Consider the following 22241-nt stretch of genomic DNA (forward strand, 5'->3'; position numbering starts at 1 on the left):
CAAAATATTCCGTCAAAAATAATGACAATTTGATCTGATTATGACAACTGAGAAGCATTATGCTTTGCTACATTGTTTACTATACCTACATTGGGACATATTATCATTTAGTGATATACGAAGCAATTTGTGTGTGACATTTATAGTCTTTTTAATCTCTTTTATCTTGTCTCATTAGACAAGATATTAACTCATTCCATCAGATCAAAAAAACAACTAATTAAAGCTATAACTGTATAAGAACTGCATGTCTTTAAAATCACCGCTAGAGGGTGCAATTGACACGCCCGATAAGTTTTATTTCTGTATCCGCTGACCGGAAGTGCGTTAACACTGCGTCTAGCTTCGCAGTTCATACTATAAGCTTAGTTTCTATGTCATGACTGTAGCTACGAGTTGTGTTTTCAAACTCCAAAATGCGGCGTTACATTCGTGCACTATTGTTGTGCACGGTGTTCGCCGTGTTTTCGGGCTTGTATGTTTACAGTAAACTGTATAACTCGGACGTGTCGGTCGGTGGAAACGGACCGAAGAGGGGTTTCATCCCACCGAGACTCCCCGGAGGCAGGCGAGGTACCGCCGACAAAACTGGGCCCAAAAGCCCACACTGGTACAATAGGTAGGACTGAGCATTTATGTTTCTTCTGCTTTAACGAGGTACAAAAGAACTATGTATTCCGATAAGCACGAGTATATATGTATCTGAAGTTGTACCACTCGTGATGTATAGGAATGTAACGCTGACTGATTGAATGCAGACCAAGTCCACTGCAGTAAGCTTCAGCTTTAAATGGTAGTAACGCGAGACTTGGACAGGTGTGGGACCTCACGTGATACATCACAGTTGTCATACAAATAGCATACACAGGCGTGCCTCCCACAGACCAAACTGACCTAACAGTTGGTACATATGACAAAGAACATCTATTGAAGGCATGTGGAAAATATTCCAGCATATGAAGTAATTACTGATAGTTCAGTTTCACTGTTTATGTGTCTGCAAGTTTGAGGACTAGGATAAAAGGGTGAAGCAGCTAATAAAGTTAAAAACAGTTTTTTCTGCTTTCAAGTCCCCTACTGGGCCCACTGCCATCATGGCTGTAGGCCTGACTGGTTCCAGCGAGTCAAGAGAAAATCCTTAAGTTAACAAACATATAATCAGGTTCTCCGTCTATTGTTTGGTCTGTGAAACGTTAGAAATATTTTTGAAAGATTATGACCTCTTCAGAATGCTTGTTTTGTCTGACCTGAAGTCCAAAACGTAAACATTGAGTTTACTTCAACATCAGGCAAAGTAAAACACATTTGGACAGCTGGAACCAGACGGTATTTTTGCTTTAAAAAAAGGCGCCAGCTCTAGTTTTTTTGATTTACAAAAACTGTAATCTGAGTTATTTTATTTCAGAAAGAAAAAACTAAAATGTTTTTAATTCATGTTCAACCGTAGTATGGTCAGTTTAGCAACTTCACTGATTCACAACTCACGATTCAAGGATGTGTTTGTCACACGCAGTGAAATGCTGAATATAAAATGGCATAATGCTGATATTAAAAACATTCTCTGGTGAAAAATCAGATGTGTTCTTGGACAATATTTTTTTTACTGTCACATTTGCATCAAATGTACTCTAAGATTCACCATCATCTCCCCGACTCTCCTTCCTCTCACTCAGGTACATCATGCGTCAGCAGGTCCAGACGGAGGCAGGTGGTGGCAGCAGCGTTCAGAGCAGACCTGAACCGCCCATGCATCTGGCCGTGGTGGCCTGTGGGGAGAGGCTGGAAGAGACGCTCACCATGATCAAGTCTGCTGTGCTTTTCAGCATTAAGCGTCTCCAACTGCACATCTTCGCCGAAGATCAGCTCCACGCCAGCTTCATGGAAGCCGTGAGTAGTAAATATGTGGAAAATTAGTGTCTGAAAACTGCAAGTTGCCTGCTGTTGATTGTAAGTGACCGAGTTTGTGTTGATCATCTCCTGTGTAATATATTCCTACGAGTAATATAATGTGTTACCTGTGTTCCAGTTGGAGTCGTGGCCTAGTTTTATTCGCTCCAGGTTCAACTTCACAGTCTACTCCATCAGCTTCCCCAGTGAGAACGCAGCAGAGTGGAAGAAACTCTTCAAACCCTGCGCTTCTCAGAGGCTCTTCTTACCCGTGAGTTTCTTATAGAGAGGGGACTCTTAAGCATGAGAACCACAGTGGAAATGGACATCTGACATCCTTATGACATTTTAAAGACAACACAAAACCCAAGTTTTAAAATCAAGGTCGGGAAACTTGGAGCTTTAAACTTGGAGCTCTGAATTGGAAGATATATCTGAATCCTCCTATAGAATGGAGAGTGGCAGGTGTACAATACCAAATCTATTTGCCAAATTTGACAGGTCACATGTTTAGTTTATACCATAACATTGAAATATTTAAACATGTGAAGAATACAATGTACAATACATTCACTGTATATTCAGGAGCACTGCAGCAAAACCTAATCCTTACAGTACACCTTTTATATAAGATAGAACATGATTATATGCTGTTCCCCTGAGGAAAATCCCTTTTGTCAGGCCACTGCAGAGCATCCACATTATTGATATTCTCAGTGACATCTATCTCTGTGTGTCTTTTTTAATCCATGCAGCTGATCCTGAAGGACGTCGACTCGGTTGTGTACGTTGACTCAGACATCCTCTTCCTGCAGCCTGTAGACCGGCTGTGGGCGTTCCTGTCACAGTTTAATTCCTCCCAGCTGGCTGCCATGGCCCCGGAGCACGAGGAGCCCCGTATTGCCTGGTACAACCGCTTCGCCCGCCACCCCTTCTACGGCAGGACGGGCATCAACTCCGGGGTCATGCTCATGAACATGACACGGATGAGGAGCATGTACTTTCAGGTAGGGCTGAATTCAGAAGATGGGAGGTGTTTCTTCAGCTCTGCATTACTGCATTAGTGTACAACCTTGATTGGCCACAAGATGTCCTTCTTCTGCTGCAGTTGTTGTGCAGCAAGGTCCGTGCACAGAGTTGGCAATCTGAAGCTCCCCACCCATACAATATTGTGACACAATAAAGGCATCTTTTGTGTGTATACGTGTGTCGACAGAATGACATGACGTCTGTGGGGCTGCGTTGGGAGGAGCTGCTGATGCCTCTTCTTCAGAAATACAAACTCAACATAACCTGGGGAGACCAAGACCTTCTCAATATAATTTTTCACCACAACCCTGGTAAGGCTGCCCGCACTAGTGCAGCACACATGGCATGTATATATCCATGTGTAATATTGTACACTTTTAAAAATGATGCTTTTCAGCCTCCCAGATAAACTGAGGGATTAGTTATTAACTGATAGACATTAGCTTGTCATACTCGTCAAAGTCTAAAAGATGTCACTTTGCAGTCCTGATTTGTTGACTTGTTTCTGTGTTTGTTGACTTCCATTCACAGAGTGCTTGCTGGAGTTTCCTTGCCAGTGGAACTATCGTCCAGATCATTGTATCTATGGCAGTAACTGTGCGTCAGCGGAAGACGACGGCATTAACATACTGCATGGAAACAGAGGGGTTTACCACGACCACAAACAACCTGCATTCAGGGCTGTTTACGAGGCCATACGAAAGGTGAGCAGCAGCCACGCATTGGTGTGTTTCTGTTGGAGATGCTTGAATGCACTTGTGCATCTTTAGGCTTCATGGGCCTTTTCTTAAGTTGCATCACGTTATGTCACATGTTCATCCAGGACATGGATTCAACATGATGGCGTTTATGTTCTATTGAGACCTGAAAGAATTGCCCTTCGGTGCATAAAATTAACTGCATTTAATGCGTCTTTTAATATCTTAGTACTGTTCACTTTCGACATTGTTATAAAACACATAAAGCTCTCTCTTTCACAATTAATTATTGAAGATTAAAAGTAGATAACAAGATGTCATATCAAGAGAAGTGCAGTTTGTCTACTATTACATTTAATTACAGAAACAAGTCGATAAACATAAGCCCCTGAGGTCTCAAAAACATTTTACAGGCAGATATTGATGTTAGCAAAGGAGCTGCAAATGCAGCCTCATACTACAGTGCATCATTAGAGGCTGAAGCACCTCACTCCTTTTTGACTGGAAACACTTGCTTTTATCTTATGACCACCGGTTTTATACATTCGCACATCGGACACATTACACTTTTTTATTTTCACACATAGTGATTGCTGAACACTTGGCAAAAGGCATTTTGGGAAATAAAGTGACATGAAAACCAGGACCCCGTTATAAGTCTCTTGGGTATATAAAAGTTAAAAGGAAAAAAAAAGAAAGCGGCGGCTGAGCCCTTTCAAAGTGTTGAAGGTGTAATTTAGTGCAACATCTGATGGGAGGAGCCCTTTTATGACCCCTGTGACACACCTGCTCTCCACCACTGCCCTGTTCCTTCACCCTCCTAGATGAGGTTTTGGATTGGCGCTGACCCTAAAGCCCGTAAGTGTTCATGACATCCGATTGTCTGCATTGGAAAACAAACGTCCACCATTTCCAGAAGGTTGGAGTGAAAGCTAATTTCCCCCTTGAGGATGTTTATGGGTTGTTTACCAACAGTGTAATGATATTGACGACACCAGTGACATTTACTTAATGAAGCCATCAACGTTGGGAGCCTCATTGCTTTCCTATTAACAAAGCATTGAACATAGATCAATGCGATTGCTGATATAAACCTTATCCATGACCGGAGGTTTAAACTGCAGCTTTATAGGATAGGATCAATTACAGCAGTAGACACACATGTACCTCTGTGTCTATAAGCGAGCTTCAACCCCAGGACCCATAGCCTGCACTAACACATGTTGTCTTTCCAATAGCCTATGTAGATATTGATACTTTCATAGATCTGTAATTAAGTCTGGTTGGCCAGGAGTTAGGATTGATCTTCTGTGTGTTTCATCTCACTGGAAAGACAATTTCATCCATTTCTTGCTTGTTTATCTGCAGCAGAACCGCAGGCAATCTGAGTAGTGTTATGGAGTGAATGACAAACCGTACAGTGTACAATAACAACTCAGTAGATGTGTGAGGGTTCAGAAAACTTGCACAAGACCGTGGACTCAAATGCACCGTACAGGGTTCATACAGTCATGATAATCTGGGAAGTCAACGGTATTTCGGCCAGTATTTCATATTCTAGGCCTGGATGACTTTTCGAAAAATAAATAAACACACAAAGTTTAGGGGTTTTGCTTAACAGGAAAACCTCTGTTGGTTAAACAATATAATATTTGTCTCGGATTCATCACTAACATAACATTGTTCTCTGCGTGGGTTAACATCAGACTCTGACTTTTTATTCCTATATTTATATCAAGCAAGACTGATAAACATGGCATTTATGTTGAGCTACATCTAATGATTTTGTTGTTGTTTATCTTTTAAGTCTACAAAGTAATCAAAAAAATCTTGAAATCAAAACGTCTCAGATCCCATGTGACATTTCCAAATTGCTTGTTTGGTCCGATCTGCAATTCAAAGCAGCATTTCTTCACATTTGACAGGCTGGGAGCAGCATTTTGCTTAATGAATAACTTTAATAATTAATTAGTCATTAAAATTGTTAATTTCATTTTAAAAGTCCTATCGTCTATTGTTATCGCAACAAGCCATTAGTTATTCTGTGAAAAGCTTATTTTCTTATAGACTCGGTACATATGTGCATAAACCAGTGGCCGTGCCCTGAATCCTCACACAAAGAAATGGGAATACAAACAGCGGTGCTCCTCCCCGTCTGTCCTCCCGTCTGTCTCAAACAGACCACAGCGCTCTGTCCGTCATAAAGCAACTCCTCCCTCCCTCCCTCCTTCCCTCCGCTGCAAAAAGATGAGCCCAAGAAGCAGCAGTTAAATTTTTACAGCCGATGGTGCGTTTAGAGTTGGAGTCTGCACACCAACAGTGCACCATCAGCCACACAAAATCAATACACCAACTGTAAATGCAACTTTATGACTGTGCAGGTGTGAGTGCGAAAGAATGTGCTCATAAAAACGCCATTCTCTTTGTGACCCAATATCAGGGACCCAACCGAAAGCAAATGAGCCGGCATAAAAAATGGTAATTCCCCTTTGATTTCCTCGGAGCATTGTAAAGGCTCCTTCATTATTGGGAAGACATGAAATTTCTTCTGAAATCCTCGGTTATCACTGGACGGTGAGCCTATAGCATAAAACTGACTCTCAACAACGTGGGCCGCTTTATGTTTCGCCCGGCTGACCGATCAGATAAGACGTGCAGTCCCCTCTGAGTTCAGCGTGCCTTGCAGATTTGTTTTTTAATTTATCCAGGGAAAGATATCCTGGGAAACCCAAATGCTGCCCAAAGCACCACTTTGCTTACCTGCTGAGTGAATCTGATCAATTCCACTGGAACAGTGGGAGGCTGAGAGCTGTCCTCGGGGGAGTTGTGATCGTAGTTTGGGATTCCAGCAGCTCAGTTTAAGTTTACAAGCTTCCAACCTTTCGACCACCAACACCCCCGTGTTGCAGCTCTCTGTAGAAACAGGAGAGTAGTCCTTTTACTTGGCAAGTCTCCTTCCTACCTTATGAATCTGCCTTTTATAGGCAATTGTTGTTTTGTAAATCAGGATGCTTTTTGTTTGTTGAATGTCTCAATATGTAAAATCAGTACTTTTAAACTGAGGATATTAGTCTCTGAATGCATATAGAGTGCTTTGGCATTTATCTTTTAGATCTTTCGGCGCAAATGTAAGCACAATACATCACACCAAACCTAAGCAGTGAATCACTTTGTCGTTCCAGTTCTCTTTTGGCGCGGACCCAGTGACGTCGCTGTTGCATCCCCTCGAGGAAGAGCTGCTGAAGACGACGCACACTTATTGTGGTAAATCCCACGCGCTTCTCACCAAGAGACTGGCACACAGCCTGGCGAACATCAACAGCAAAGCCCCACGTGGACGGTGACAAAACAGACTCACAATGACGGGACGGAGGCCAAAAGGGGCGCGTGTGCCTTGAGTTTGGTTCTGAAAGACCTGATTGTGACGGGCCGAGAAAGAAAACCTGGCAAGCAACTTTACGGTTTGTTTCTAAGCCTGTGAGCTGAACAATCTCTGATTTGAACAGCGGGGTTGTGTGACTGGTAACAAAAAGACAACCGCTACAGCACTGCAAACATGTTTTTACTTAGCAAGCTGTTCAATAACAAAGAATTTAAGTTGTCTAAAGATGCATGCACTACTTTGTGCGCAACTAATGAGTGGAGCTTTTGGATTATTTAGGTGAACAGCTGCTCCATAAAACAGTTGGGATTGTCTCAAACTGAGACTAATTAGTGCGCCCCTCTTTTAAGTTGCTCTGGATAAGAGCGTGATGTAAACGTCTGAAATCTTGTCTCGATGTTACGTTATGTGAACGTAGCAGAGACAACTATTCACTACATGTGGACACGTGGATGTTTTTTATACCACGTGTTTCTATTGCAGACTTTCAGGACATATTATATTTTACTGACAACTGGGGATTTTTTATTTCTAAAACCCAGCCAGCATCCAGTCTCTTCTTCCAATAATTGTCTCCTTTCAGTGCCTTTGTTTACTGACTAAAGGTGAGTAATCCTCGCGGTGCAAAAGAGCTGTAAAAGTTTGGAAGAGCAGCTCTTGACTTTCCATATTGGAGAATTTATTGAACCTTGTGAAACACACTTTTTTTATTATTAAAAGAGACAAAAGAATCCTATCAGAACTGGACAAAGGCTTTCTGCAAGGCCCATTTCGAGAGATGTATGCACTGGCCCACTTTTTTGACCCTCAGAAACCATTTCAGAACCAACAATATGGAAGAGAAGTCATTTCAGAGAACATGCACAGAATGATGGTAATCATCTCTGAGTTTGTGATTGAGTGATTTTTTTTTTTTCGTAAACAATTGTAAAAATAATTTGGAATAGTGCCTCGTATGTGGTTCTCTACAGTAGCGAGGGTTGAGCATACGGTTCTCCTGAGTACGGGTTCAGCCTACTCTGTTATTTTATCTGTTACACAGATTGCCTTGACCCGAAATAAAATGAGTCAAAGGTCATTTATGTTGAGTTATGTCAGTGTACAGTTTTTGGATGTCAGGTCATGTGACTCGTCATCCAAGTTAATACATTTCCTTATGTTACTTTAAACACGCATGTTTCTGGCACTGGCAGTTTATGAATAATTCAATACTTTGAATATGTCTTTCTTTGTTTTAACCATATGTATTTAGAAGTGTGAATTTGTTTAAATAAAGTGTTAGGTTAGTTTACAATACAGAGTACAGCCACTGAACTTAATGCAGAAAAAATACTATTGAAAATGTGAATAAGCTCCAAGTTCCTCTCCTTATGCCAAAGCTTTTCTTTTTATTACTTATGGGTTTTGCACTGTTGAATGTATTTCGAACACTAAGGGTTCTTACCAGTGCTTATGATGTATTGTGAGGATATCCTTTGTGACATGTTGACTTTATATGTTGTGTGTGTGTTTTACATTAAATATCACTTTTGTGGAGCAGTGTGTCTTGTTTAACCACCAGAGGGTAGCATTTTTTTAGGATATTTTGGTACTAGTGCTTAGGGATGATGGATATTGTTTCAGTACGTTTGCAATAATAAAATATTTATGACAAAGGAATAATATGAGGGGAAAGCTACTTGAGCAGCTGAGTTTTCAAAGGCTTGTGATCATTTCCACTTGATATATAATTTCAACACTTCGGTGCCCTGTTGCATCATTTAGTACAAACATCTCATCAGAATGTTTTCTATTTTACCAACATACGGCATCTTTGTTAGTTTATTCCATAAAGATGTGGCGCAGAGAAGATTGATGCTACAATTCTATCGCCTCCTTGGGCAGATCAATGGACTTTCCAATAATCTATGACCATGCCGATGGGGGTGCTCCACCATTTCTGCTTCAGCTCTGAGGCGCTCATAAACTGTAAGTGATGGAGCAATAACACCGCCGCATACGTGCTGTCTGGGAAACTGTATTGCTTTGACTATGTAGAATGAGTTCATGCTTATTCCCATTAGGTGGGGGATACAACTGTCCATTTATGGCACCAGAGGTCGTTTGATTGATTGCACCAGATGTATCCTCCATTCATCACTATATCTATCTGTATGAGAGCTTATCAATTACCTTTATTGACCTGTGTGCTTAAATGCAACATGTAACAGTCCAGGTCCCCAGAGGGGAGGGAGACAATGGCTTGGATTGAGCACCACGTTGAGAAATTCAATATCGTCCGTCCTCAGAAGGTTTCATTTTCCTGAAACTACATGTTTTATATCGTAATAAATAACTCTGATTTTATTCCTTTTGTGGCATCGCGGCAGGAGGAGACACTATTAAGGTAAATACGTGACCTCCAGCATTTAGAGTGGGGTCAAAGTGGTTAGAGTGGAAGATGAGGAGGAAATGGGCACATCACAGAGTAATTAAGTGTCTGTGTGTGTGAGAGAGTGTGTTTGAGAGAAAGATAAATTGATGTTTTTGTATTGTTTAGTTTAATTCAAGGTAAGGTTGGCTCTTTTTCTCTATTGTCACAAGCCAAAATATTGAATAGGAGAGCTGAGTGCATAGTGGGGGGAGAGAGAAAAGGTCGCCGGAGTGTCTTAGCCATGAAAGAAAAGAACAAGGCTGTCATAGCCAATATAGCAATTAGGGCACTTTACTGCTTCAGCGTTCCATCTTTCGGTTATTGCTTTTGAAAACAGAGTTGGACCCATGAACGGTATCATTGCCAGAAAAGAGGCAACAAGGGAACAACAAACAAACATATTCCAGATATGTGCATCATTTGGAGGGCGTACAGTGGAGCAGGGTTCATTAAGAGCTGTTATGCATTGATCAAATGGGATGAACAACCACAGAGGTAAAATCTGAAATCGATAAACGCCACACGAACCTGAAGAGGTAGATCAGTGCAGCATGAGAAATGTACTTTATCATCGTCTTTAACTGGTCAAGGGGGAACCTTCGCTGCTAATCCATCAACACATGCTACATTACCACTGTGACTCTAAATGCAGATGCATCCAGAGTGAATAAAAGTAAAAAAATAAAAAAAGGGAGATGTTACATATACGCCGGCTCAAAAAGACCCGAATGTGGTACATATTGCTGATCTATAAAGCATCAATAAAGCACAAGGTACCACACACAAAACCTTTAGAAGTAGGTCTCATTAGAAAGATATATCTATTTCAATGCGGGCTCTGTGAACTTTCGCCAAGCATGAATGTGTGTGTCATTATAGTGAGTGTACGCTTTGATCTAATGTAGAGGTTCCTTTTCATTCGTGTGACTTGCCATACAGAAAGACAAGACGGCATCTGTCTAATTCTGACAGCTCCAATCGTGCAGTGTATGGATGCATAATGCACGCGTGTTCAAACACAGCGAGCGGAGGCATTAGGGTTGGGAGGCATCACACACTCACTCGGTATGTGACTTCTGCTCCGCAAATTTGAGCATGTATGTCATACGGTACTGCTAGATTGCACAGTCGGGGGTCATTTACATGTTGTAATAGGGTCTACATATCACTGCTGTAGGAGATGAGAGACAGAGAGAGCGAGGGAGAGAGAGAGAGAGAGAGAGAGAGAGAGAGAGAGAGAGAGAGAGAGAAAGGCCTGAACGTTCCCCACAAACAGAACGTCATGTCTTATTTACATGTGTGCGACTCCGGGGTACATTTGATGCCCGGTGAGATGGAATATGACATCTCCGCTCGCTGAATCTGCTTCAGTGATTCACTGGGTACACGCCACATGAAGAAAGAGAGCCAGAGAGAGAGAGAGAGTGATGGGTATTTCGGCAGATTGGTTTATTTACTTCACAGCTTATTTATTACTGTGTTTATTTGTCAGACTGGACGCGGCCAATGCCGCGCAGCCGCCGCCAAAGGATGTCTCCGTCCAGCTCGCAGCGAAATCTGGGCGGCTTTCAAGGGTGGCAGCACTCGGGAATGTCCAACTATTTATCTGTGTCTCTGCCAAATGGGAGCCTTCTTGTTCTTTGTCCTCATTGCTTTGAATGCACGTTCCTTCCTATTCTCTTTTCATCCGTTCATCTTAACCTGCTATGACCATGTACTGCCGGCCTTCTTGCATTCCCGAGTTGCGATCTTTCCACATTATTTCTACAAGAATCTACCTTTGAAATCTTCCTCAGTGTCTGACCTAGTTTCTCATGCCTGATTTCTTTTTTTTTCCTGCACCCATCAGAGGGCACGCAAACTTCCAAAGACAAACCACACCTTGAATACAAAAATACCCAATGTGCTCATCAAAGATGCTCATTTCTTTTCTTTTTTTGTCGAGAAATGGCAACGGAATATTTTCAAAGATAGATTGTGATGCAGACGTTCTCACCTCCAAACATTTCAAGAGCGCCAGTGTGAGTGTGTGTCTTAGAAAAGCTAGCCTTGGGGACGCGTGCTCCTTGGCTTTTGTACTAGACCATATGCACAGAAGAGTCGAAAAACCAGGCTGCTACCGTAAGACAAACGCATCCAAGGACAATAACGAGCAGTTGTTGTCTTTTCACTGCTCGCTACAAAATGGGATGCTCGAGAAGGGGTTTTGAAGTGGTTTGAGCACCTGGATTTGCTATGAACTGTTCCTTTAAAATCTTTAGATGTGTTGGACTCTTGATAATATAAAGCAGAATGGCAGAGGTTTATTTCTACTTCAGAAATATTCCGTTTGCAGAGAATGTCAGTAGCATGAGGACACAAAGCTGCACATTTATATACACGTGCGCGACACACCTTCACACAGGAAAATGCACACACACACACACACGTACACGCACACACACACACACACACACACACACACTCACACACACACACACGCGCGCCATCTGCTCTCCACTGTCTATAGATCCCATATAAAACTTAAAGCCGAAGCAGAGGGGGCGCTGAGATAGAGGGGCTGACATCAGAAATGAGAGTGACCATGGTGCTTTTATATCCCAGCGTGCCCTGACCCTCCTCCTCTTCTCCCCGCCGCATCCTCATCGCACAACAATAGATTTCCCATTACTGCTCCCTCCTTCACTCCATCCCTCAATCACAGCTCGACAATATTTACCCCCGGAGTGGTCGGTTTCAGAACATACCTCAGCGCGTGCTTGTGTGTGTGTGTGTGTGTGTGTGTGTGTGTGTGTGTGTGTGTGTGTGTGTGTGGTCATGTGAATATTTGTTCCTGTGTGTTTATGTTTGTTGTTCAAGTTTTATAAATGAATCATGTGTGTGTGTGTGCAGTGAAATGTATAGCTTTATTGTATTCCAAAAGCCCAGAGTCTATATTTTCCTATTTCCTCTCTTTTTTTACCCAATTCTCCCAAGTCCCTCTCACTCACACACTCTCTGTTTCCCCTGTGAGCTTTTCAATTAGGTAATTACAGTAGCAGTGAATAGGGCCTGCCTGGACACTGGCGCTCTATTGTAGAAGCACCTGTCCCCCCACAGACAGCAATTACCTGGCAGGCTGGAGGGGAGTTGCAGGCTATTGTCTGTGTGCATATATTCGTGTGTGTGAAACAGCGACTGTGTCTGTATGTGTCTGTTCTGCCTGTGTATGTATCCTAAGCTAGTGTGTTTGTATGCACACTCAGTCAGGCTCTACAGGGTCTTGTGTGTGTGTGTGTGTGTGCCTGTGTGTGTCAGAGCTGGCGACACGCAAGAGGAGATTGCTCTTTATTAGTCATATTCCATGACAGTGATGGAGGGAAATTGAGAAAGTATACTTTTATTTCAACCAAACTTTAATTGTAAGTATGTGGATTGTGCATGATAAACGCCAGTGTTGCGTTCAGGGTATGTGGGTGGCGTGCAGTGGGAGCCGACTTGCGCGATTTTGCCTGGAGCAGCTCAGATACCGCCGGCGCCTACAAGCAGCACGCTCATCGTGCTGTTAAGCGTTTTAAGCCCTGCTATGGGGCGAATTAAAGAGGGGGTTCTCTCAGCGTGAGCAGAGAGGAAGTGGAAAGTGGCAAAGAGAAATATTTAAGAAACTTCAGAATGCTTCGAGGGGCCTTAATACCGTGTATCTTGCCACAACGGCTGCGCTTGACAAAAAACTTTAAAAGTCCCGGAAAATAATCAACTTCTGCCAACATCTCAGAAGAAAAACCTCAAACCGTATAACACTGGAGTTGCGACGGGGACCCATTCACCCATAAAAAGATTGCTTGGCAGTGCTACTTGTAAAAAATAAAAAATAATAAACTCCACAGGGTATCTTGTGATGTATTCTAGTGTTCCCAAAAAAGCGTGTCTAGCGGGACGAGGGCGGATGGCAACGTTTACGTCAAAGCAGACACTGGGATGTGGAAAGTACGAAGCAGACTTTAGCGCTGCCAGTTCTCTGAGCTATAGCACACATACAGTATCTCAGATCTCAGTTAGCTAACTAGCTTGATAGCTGAAATGACTGGCATGCTTCATAGCTTCCAAGCTAACAAACAGGTTGACTTCATCTCAGAACACAGTGAGACTGATCACATGACACTGACTCTGAACCCTGTTGAGTCTTTGAGCAAATGACAAAAAAAAGAAGACATTTTACCCTCCTTGGATTATCTTTGTTGTTCTTTGGTTTCTTACCGATTACCACAATGTTACCTTTGTTTTGAGCACACTATTAGATCCAGGTCGCTTCTGTGAACAATTCACCTGCAGTATAGGAGGAAGTAAAATCGGTATGATACCATTAGATCATCCGGATTACATTTAGCCAACGGCGTGGAGTGCAAGGAAAATATACTATGTATTAAATGCTCTGACAACCTATAATAACTTATGTATGTATAATAGATGCATGCAAAGTTTTTAGATTATGTGGTAGCTGTACTTACATGTGATGTATAATCTAGTAAATAATGAGGCAGTATTTATATAGTCATAAAATATGAAAATAGAACAGCAAATTGCACCTACCTGTTGTTCTCCCAGGCAGCTGAGGTGTATTTTTTTCCATATGACACACCAGTGAGTCTTGTGCTGGTGTCTTGTTCTGGCAGCTCCCTGGTGTGTTAATTTACGCCTGGGTCCTTTTTATAGTGGGCACCTATTGATCTGCTTGAGCACACATGAAAGGCTCTAAAGCTCTGTTAAGACAAGGCAAAACGCCTGCTACATATTGATGGTGTGTGTGTGTCTGTGTGTGTGTTTGTGTATGCAGTGTTTCACACCGTAATTCTCAAACCTCTCAAGGTGGCAAAATACGTCAGTAACACCCTATCACATCTGTTCCCATGACGATAACGATTCACTCTGTTAATTAAAGCCTTCTACTTCCCCGCTGTATTATGTGATGGACAGGTTAAAGTCTGCCCTCTGGGGCTTACCCACACATGTACGAAGACACACACGTAAACACAAATACCATAATTTAGTGATTTAGCGACTCTAAATGCTTCATTGTTTCTCAATCTGTTTACAGCTCTATTATTTCCCCAGGTAAAAGCACTGATGCATGAAGATGATTTGCCATCAAATCTACTAGTAAAATGCAGAGCGACTAATGGTTCGGCATCTTGGCAGGGCTCCAAGTCGCCGTAATCAAATGCATTCAGAGTTTATCAGCGATGTTTATCGGGCTCAGCGCACTTGATGTTCCGGGCGGAGGATGCGAGACAGGATATGAGGCTGATGGTTGTGATCAATCACTGATAGCATCACACAGGACTAACGAGGTCTCCTAACGAAGGAACACGGAGAAAAGGATGTAATTGGCAAAACTCATGATTATCTACCTCGAAGATGGATTTATATTGTCTGGGGAGATTTTGTAAGGAAGGCAGGAGGAAGACGGAGAGGAGAAGTGTTCAGAAAGATGAAGACGACGAACAGTCACGTGTCCTTTTAATTAAATCACAACAGAAACCTTGCTGCCTGTCATGTGATAACATACAATGTTAAACTAAATAGTCCTCATACAACATCTCAATATTTAGCATGTTCCAGTTTGGCCAGTGATATATCAAGACCAAGACTTACTTTTTTGTGGATCGGTCAGTGTCTCCAGTCCAATTAGCACCTTTAGACCTGAGAACTGAATTGGAAGAAAGTTTACAGTTTATGTTCATTCAACTGTAATTATCAACACAACTCGTACTACAAGCGGAAACCAGAATGCTTCCGATACCAAAGCCGTGTCCTGTTGCTTCCAGATTTCTGCAGTCACCTCATGCAGATATCTGTTTATAGAGATTAGCTATTTAATAAACAAGACATGGAAACGCAAGTGATTTTTAAAAGGTCTTTAATCTGTTCCTCTCGAGATAAAAAAAACCCCATCTCTTTCCCTAAGTCACGAACCAGCAGCAGTGAGGCAGGCAGAACCGGCCTGTGGATCCTCCTGCTGGGGCGAACATATTAAGGGCACTTCAGTTGCTCAGATAGGCCTTACTTTGATCTGGGAATACCCAGAGTTCTCAGTGCTGACAGTTTATGTAAGCAGCAGATCCCAGCCTGTCGCTCAGATCACCGCCACTTCGGGGGAAAGAAACTGCTCGCGCTTTCAAGAGGGCGGGCATGGAGACACATTGGGTGAAAAACAAAGCAAAACAAAGCAAAAATAAAAAGACACTGACATGTAGGTCTTGAACATGCAGCATCTTGATTGAAGAGGAATGGCGGAGAGGTCTCGGGCATTTCAAATACAACAGTCAGATACCAGTCAAGGTCGTGGCACAGCGTGATGACTTGCGAATCTTTATGCGCTGCTGCTCCGATGGTGAAATAGCAGGGAAATCGACGCCCTGAATACCGTCCGATGGAATGATTCCACTTTCTAAGGACTCATTCATTAAGAGGTTAATGACTCGAAATGGGAAATTAATTTAACGTCCAATGGAACATTCCCCGCAAGTGTGTGCGTGTGAGGGTTGGACCGTGCTCAGCCATCGGCCTAATGTTCTTCAAAGTCAAGATGAATCGACCCCTCCCTTCTTCAGTGAACTCCATTTCTATACCGATCATAGATATGGGCGGTTGCTTTTTTCATGGCCAGATTCAATTTATGGTTTAATTAAATTTTTTGGAGCCAAAAAGACACTCATCTTCAATGGAGCAGCTGGCTCGAGATGTATTTATGGATATAGTGAATTGAAAATGAAAAAGGACAGAGATTCTGACTTACAGATTATTATATCATATGACTGAGCCACATATATAAACTCAACAGCTGGTGGAAACTCCTTTTTAGTTAACAGCACACTGATGGTAAGTAAGTCTTCCACCAATGAACAAAAAAACCCTCCATTTCTTTGTTCACTGGGGAGCAATGAAAACAGATGGTAAGTAGAAGTATCCACGCATGCAATATGAGGACAATTTCTGATCATAATTTACCCGAGCTCATCACAGTAATGTTGTATTTGCAAAGTGCTTAATTCTTTTTTGATTCAGTGCCATAATAAAAAGACACAGTCTTTGTGGAAGTGAACACTATTTCAATTGTCTAGCCGGCTACAGGCTTACTGTCACTTATATTGGCCAATGCTGATTAAAGCTTTAAATTTGGATCACTGGCAATTCAGGCTCTCAATATTGGTCAACAGTGATTAAGCTGTCACTGCGGGGCAAGGTCATTTCCGCTTCCTGGTAATGATGCAGACCGCTTTTCTTCTGTTGACGTGTTTTCAATATCTAATGGTGATTACACTGGCAAATGAAATGAAGAAACTTCAGCCAATGCATTAGTTGTTATCGATAAAACATTCATACAAAATATGAACAACATGTTTGAGTCATCTATGGCTGCATTTCCTTTGTTACTGGGAAAGATTTGAGAAAAGGAATGTGGTTTCTTGGTGGGTCAGTGGTCTAGCGGGTATGTCGTCTGGTGTGATTAAATCAAAATGTGGACCTGAATGTTGGTTGAATGCGCCTATCAGTCCAGCTGTCTAAGCAGACCACGTGCCTCATCGCATTTACTGCGCACACGTTTAAATGTAAAGCACTTGTTACACTTTAGGTCTTCGGTTTAACTGCATTGATTGTGTTTTGGGTTCTGACCCCACTTAATACTGTGCGTGAACACGTCCTGAATAGATCAAGTGGGGCTACAACTATGCTGCTCGGCTAGCGTGCTGCTCGGCTAGCATGCTGCTATTGCTATGCTGGCTATGTTGACACAGTGTTAATCTTGTTCTCTGTTGAGCATACGCAGGAGAAGTGCTTCAGGTATATCATTTTGGCACTAAAAGACTTTGCTTTTATTCATATATTAACATAGATCCATTTTGTAGCTCTTCTGGAGCTTTCGATCATATCATATGAGCATGAGCATGTGAGCAGATGGAGTCAGCTCAGTTGTAATGGATTGGCAGATGTTACATTTTTCATTTAGAGTAATTTAAGAAATAAAAGTTGAGCTTGAAGTATTTATTGTTTCGGTTTGGACCAGTTGCCTTACAGCTATCTGTCATTCCATTATATTGCCTGAAGCCTACTGTTGTATACCTGCACAGATGTTGACAAAGGACTACTGGCAGGGTATTCAATGCATTACGATGGGTTGGATTTAGAACAAATGGCAGTCTTTGTAGTTCCATTTTCTGAAGAGTTTATTCACTTTTACCAGCTATGATTGGTGCCTCTATTGCCATTTCCCTCTGAAATGTGACAAAAGTGAAGCACCACACTCCAAAATGAGCAATGGTCTGTAAGTGTGAATGCTGGCGTGTTTTTCATCATGCTCTCATACATGCTCAGTACACTGGACTGATTCAAGCTTGTAGAAGATCGAGGACGAATATAGATTGTTTAGATTTACAGCGTGGCAGATGAATGATCACATATTCTAATTGCAGTAAGTCTGAGCTCTCAAGGGAGCAACACTGCACCAAAACAAAGAGAGATTAATAATGAAATGATGAGACACGGACTATCAAAGGATGATGCGCTGGGAGGGGAAGCTATGATTTAAAGATCTGGACAAGCTAAGACTTAATCACTTTATCTGATTGGTATTTGAAGCCATGCATCTCAATTAGCAGGCATTAGGATCTTTTTTGGCAGTTCTGCGGAGTCCATTTCCCTGATTGGACTGGGCCTGCTTGTCAGCCAGAGTTAATATACTGTGTCGATGAAAATATTCCAAAACAGCCACAGAAAATATATGAGCCGTGAGATGTTCATTTAGGATGTGAAATATTAATATAGTATGTGGCATTTCTGTTTTATTTGAACAAAATGGTTCGCAATGGTTGCTAAGATGTTGGTGTCCTACTAGCTTCACGCAAATGTAGATCTACATACTGAATTTATACTAAATAATACAGAGTTCGCCTTCAGTGTTGAAGTGCTCTTCGCTGCTGCTGTTTTGATTCCTCTTTGTCTTTTAATTAATGATTTCCACATCTCTGCTGCTTTGTCTATAGGGCTTTGTCCCTCCATGCTAACCACTGTGTACTGCGTCCTCTCGCCATTGTGCGCTTGAATTACGGCTGAATAGGAGACAATGAGTCTTTTAACTGATAGGCCTTTCACTCAGCTTCCAGGTCCTCTATCATTCCTCGCCACAGGTTCTCAAAATGGCTGCCTTTGGACCTGCTCCCTCTGTACAATTATTAACAAACCAAACAGTCGTCCTGGTAACCTGGAGATAAGAAAAAGGCTAATTCAGTTAGCTTGTTATCTCATCAGTCAGAAGGTAAAATGAAAGATGCTGGGGAAATCGCCTAATTAGCCACTTTGAAGCATTGTCTCTACAATCAGCCAAAAAGATTAGCTTGCTTACCCCGCTGCTGAATCCAGAACTATCAACATGCTTTTGATTTTTTACCTCCTCTATTTCTGTAGTATATATATTATTTTATTAATCACATTCTGATCTCTCAGTTTTGCTCTCTAGGCACAAACACACCAACACTCCCAAACCCAGTTTCCATAGAGCCTCTTTAGCATTACCTGAGGTAGTTTGGAAGGAATGCTAATCTAGAATTCAGTTTGATAATACGTTTATGAAATATTCACTCTTCTCTCCGCGTTGATTTTTGCATCCTACAGTAAGCTGCAAGCTGCCTCTTTGTGGCGGCATGTGTCTGATATTGGTAGAGGCTCTCAGGGAGATGTGTGCCGGTGACATCGGGGAATCACTCAGACGAGTATCCTACTTGACAGTTACTCGCTGACATCCGATGGCTCTCACCTGAGGCAGAGGCGCCGGCGTCCTTCAAAACCATCTGCCTGTCTTTCACTGCTAATTGATTTGTCCTTGGATGGAGGTGTCTGGGAATGCCTGGGGGAGAATATGTATTTTGACAGATGCTCAGCACGTGAACGTGTACCGTACACGAAAAAAGGGCGGGGCCGTGACTGGAAGGCGCTCACGACGCCTGCAGGTGAATTAGTCATCTTTGTGATGCGTTGAGATGTTTAAAGAAACGCGGCGGGGAGCTTAATGTTGGGGCATCGCAGCAAATTTACAGCAGCAATCTGGTTTGTTTTTCTTGCGCTTTAAAGCACATAAAACTATCTCTCGCTTACCCCCTGGTAGCTGCTTAACTAAGCCAGCACTTTTCACAGTCTTCAGGGATTCGTGCCTAAATGCTAGAAAACAGTATCACAGGAGGGGGTGGCCTCTTGCCTTTTTGATGCAGCCTCATACAGCTTCCAAAGCAGTTTCCCATCATCAAATGCCCGAAGCAGTAAAATTGTTTTTTGACACGACAGCATCATGGTAGCCCACCCTTAGTATGTGCGGGACTGTTTTCAGAAAAACCATGAATCCAATAATGAATTCAGGAATTATTCAAAGAAAAGAAAAAGCTGCAAGCCATAAATCTGATTCTGTAGCCTTTAGTTTGAGTTCAGGGATTCCTCCAGAGATTTTCTTTTGCATAATTACACACTAAATCATATTTCCCTTCCTCCAGAACATTTCACCACTCTCGCCAAAAAAAGAAATGTAGGTTACCATAAGCATGATGGGCTATGTGTTAACAAGAAACTTCAGAGGCTGAGTCAGACGCTGCAGAAGTAGATGGCTGTGATATCCACACATCCTCTCAAAAGGGATTTAAATTATTCATGATCCATCATTGTCAGGACACATCTCAAAATCCTGAGGATATAAAATAAGTGTTGGGTTCATTATGCTGCTGTCCAGTGTAATGGTACATACTTTTAATGGGCGTCAAGTGAAATCTATTTGCGGTTACAAATAAAGAAACTTCTATTTTAATAATCACATGTAACTTGATATCAGACTCACAAGAAGCAGCTCTTGCTGTAGTACCTGCCCTCCTAATTACCATGGGTTCCAGTGTGTGAGGCTGCTCTTCCCACAGCGCAGGAGTGAGTGCAGACATTAAACTACCCACCAATTATTGGTGGTCTGGCTCTGAGGATCTATTCCCTGTTGCTTAAACAAGGAGAGTAGCTAATGTATTGCTGTTGGAAAAGGTTAAATGCCTACACCGCAATTTAAATGTAATTAAGCTTTTCTCCCAGTATGGAAAGGAAGTAGAAACACAAACATGTTTTGCATATTATATACAACAACATTCATACCATTTTGAGCATACATGTTAAATACATAATAGTCCACACCCCATTTCTACTTAATAATGCAGCAGTTATAGAGACAAAACAACGACAAAATCCCCATAGTATGTAACATAAAGTCCAGCAGGCTTTTGAAAATAATGCTACATGCACAACAGCATCCCTTGTTTGAGCCAACATGCAGCAAAAGAGTCCCTTGGCAATTTGGAGGCAAGGCGAAGCAATAGAGGGTTTTAGAAATCCAGGTTTAATTATTTGATTATACCTGCGATCGCTTCCCCACTAACCTAATAATGGTATGAATGTCTGCTGGGGGTACACATTGATTCCTGGGAGACTGTGGGCTACAGAAGAGACGATTAACCATTTGCATTTAGATTGTGTGTTGACATACAATTTAGACATATGGCCCTGTGATTCAGACATAGGCAGAGAGAAGCAGGGCCCGAGAGATATACGTTTTCTATGGGGGCCTTTAGTATATGTATCTGCGTGTGTGTGCGTGTGTGTGTGTGTGTGGGTGGATGCACATGTGGATGTGTTTGAATGTACACACACTTAAGGTGGTCCAGTGTTAATAGCCATGTCTATCTCTCCCCCACGGCTTTCCTCTGGACCTTTCCCTATCAGTGATGAAGGATTGCAGGATTTCTAGCATTAGCTCCACTGTCTTATTGCTTATTAGTTGGCCTCGACACCCCGAGGAGAACATGTGGGTAAATATAAAGGGGATTTAAGGAGGTTCCATCTAGTGAATGGAAGGATTACATGATTATGAAGAGCCCTGCAGCGAGGCTTCGATGTTAGGAGACACAACCAGCTGGGGTAGAAAGAAAAACATGGAAATACTGTAAGCAGAGGAGGAGAGATGTGAGGAGGACACCTTCAATGTGCACTGATGTAAAAGGAACGTTACTGTGGGCATTTATTTTCTTCTATACTGTAGAAGTCAGTGGAACTGAACTGTACTGGAGTGTTAATGGTTATGCTCCAGGCAAATGGTACTTTTATATATGAAATGTGTTTTTACAATCTGGGCCTCATTTTTGTAGTCTCGGCCATAATCTATATTAGGTTATTATCAAATTTTACTTACCAGTTTAACAACTGCTGTGATACACGAAAGGGGAAACTATGTTAGAAAAAAAAGGCCTTAATTAAACAGACTTTTATATTTGAATCTGAATTATTTTTTTTATCACAAAAAGCTATACATATTACATTGACATTATCACCTTCTTAAATGTAAGTGTCAAACTTCTTCACCAACATTTTCCAAATGTACCCACCCAGAAGACAAGAGGCAACATCAGCATTCATTTGGAGTCCAAATCTCTGTTTTCTTTTAGCTTTGTTTGGGTCTCCACCACCTCTTGTGGCTCTATAGCGACTAAATACTCTGCTTTGTTCACCAGTTAGTTGCTAACGTTGTCTGTCTGCTGTTTAATGTTGGACAGGTAGCTCACAGTCAGGTCTTTTCCCTTGAATAAAGATTAATTCGAGCGGTGAGAGTGAACCAAAGTAGTAAAGTTATGTGCAATTAAAACAAAACAATAGGACTCAAAATGCTGCATAGAGTCAGGGGATACTGCAGTCTGGTGATAACGTCCCGCGGGTTCGTCACTACGAGCAACTCCTTTCACATTATGTAGTCATTTGATCCACTGTTAATTATGAAAAGACT

General features: G+C 42.0%; 1 protein-coding gene across 1 annotated transcript; it reads left to right on the plus strand.

The window, feature by feature from the left end:
* The first annotated feature begins 337 nt into the window (after positions 1 to 337).
* LOC137791903 (glucoside xylosyltransferase 1-like) lies at positions 338 to 8532 on the plus strand. The gene is made up of 7 exons (XM_068587136.1): positions 338 to 619; positions 1674 to 1887; positions 2027 to 2158; positions 2643 to 2894; positions 3104 to 3227; positions 3448 to 3620; positions 6797 to 8532. The coding sequence occupies exons 1-7, from the start codon at positions 417 to 419 to the stop codon at positions 6956 to 6958; spliced, it is 1260 nt and encodes a 419-aa protein (XP_068443237.1). The 5' UTR covers positions 338 to 416; the 3' UTR covers positions 6959 to 8532.
* The last annotated feature ends 13709 nt before the right edge of the window (positions 8533 to 22241 follow it).

This window comes from Clinocottus analis, unplaced genomic scaffold, assembly GCF_023055335.1.
Source record: "Clinocottus analis isolate CAN_PGR_092001 unplaced genomic scaffold, fCliAna1.0.p SCAF_20, whole genome shotgun sequence".
Lineage (NCBI taxonomy): Eukaryota > Metazoa > Chordata > Actinopteri > Perciformes > Cottidae > Clinocottus > Clinocottus analis.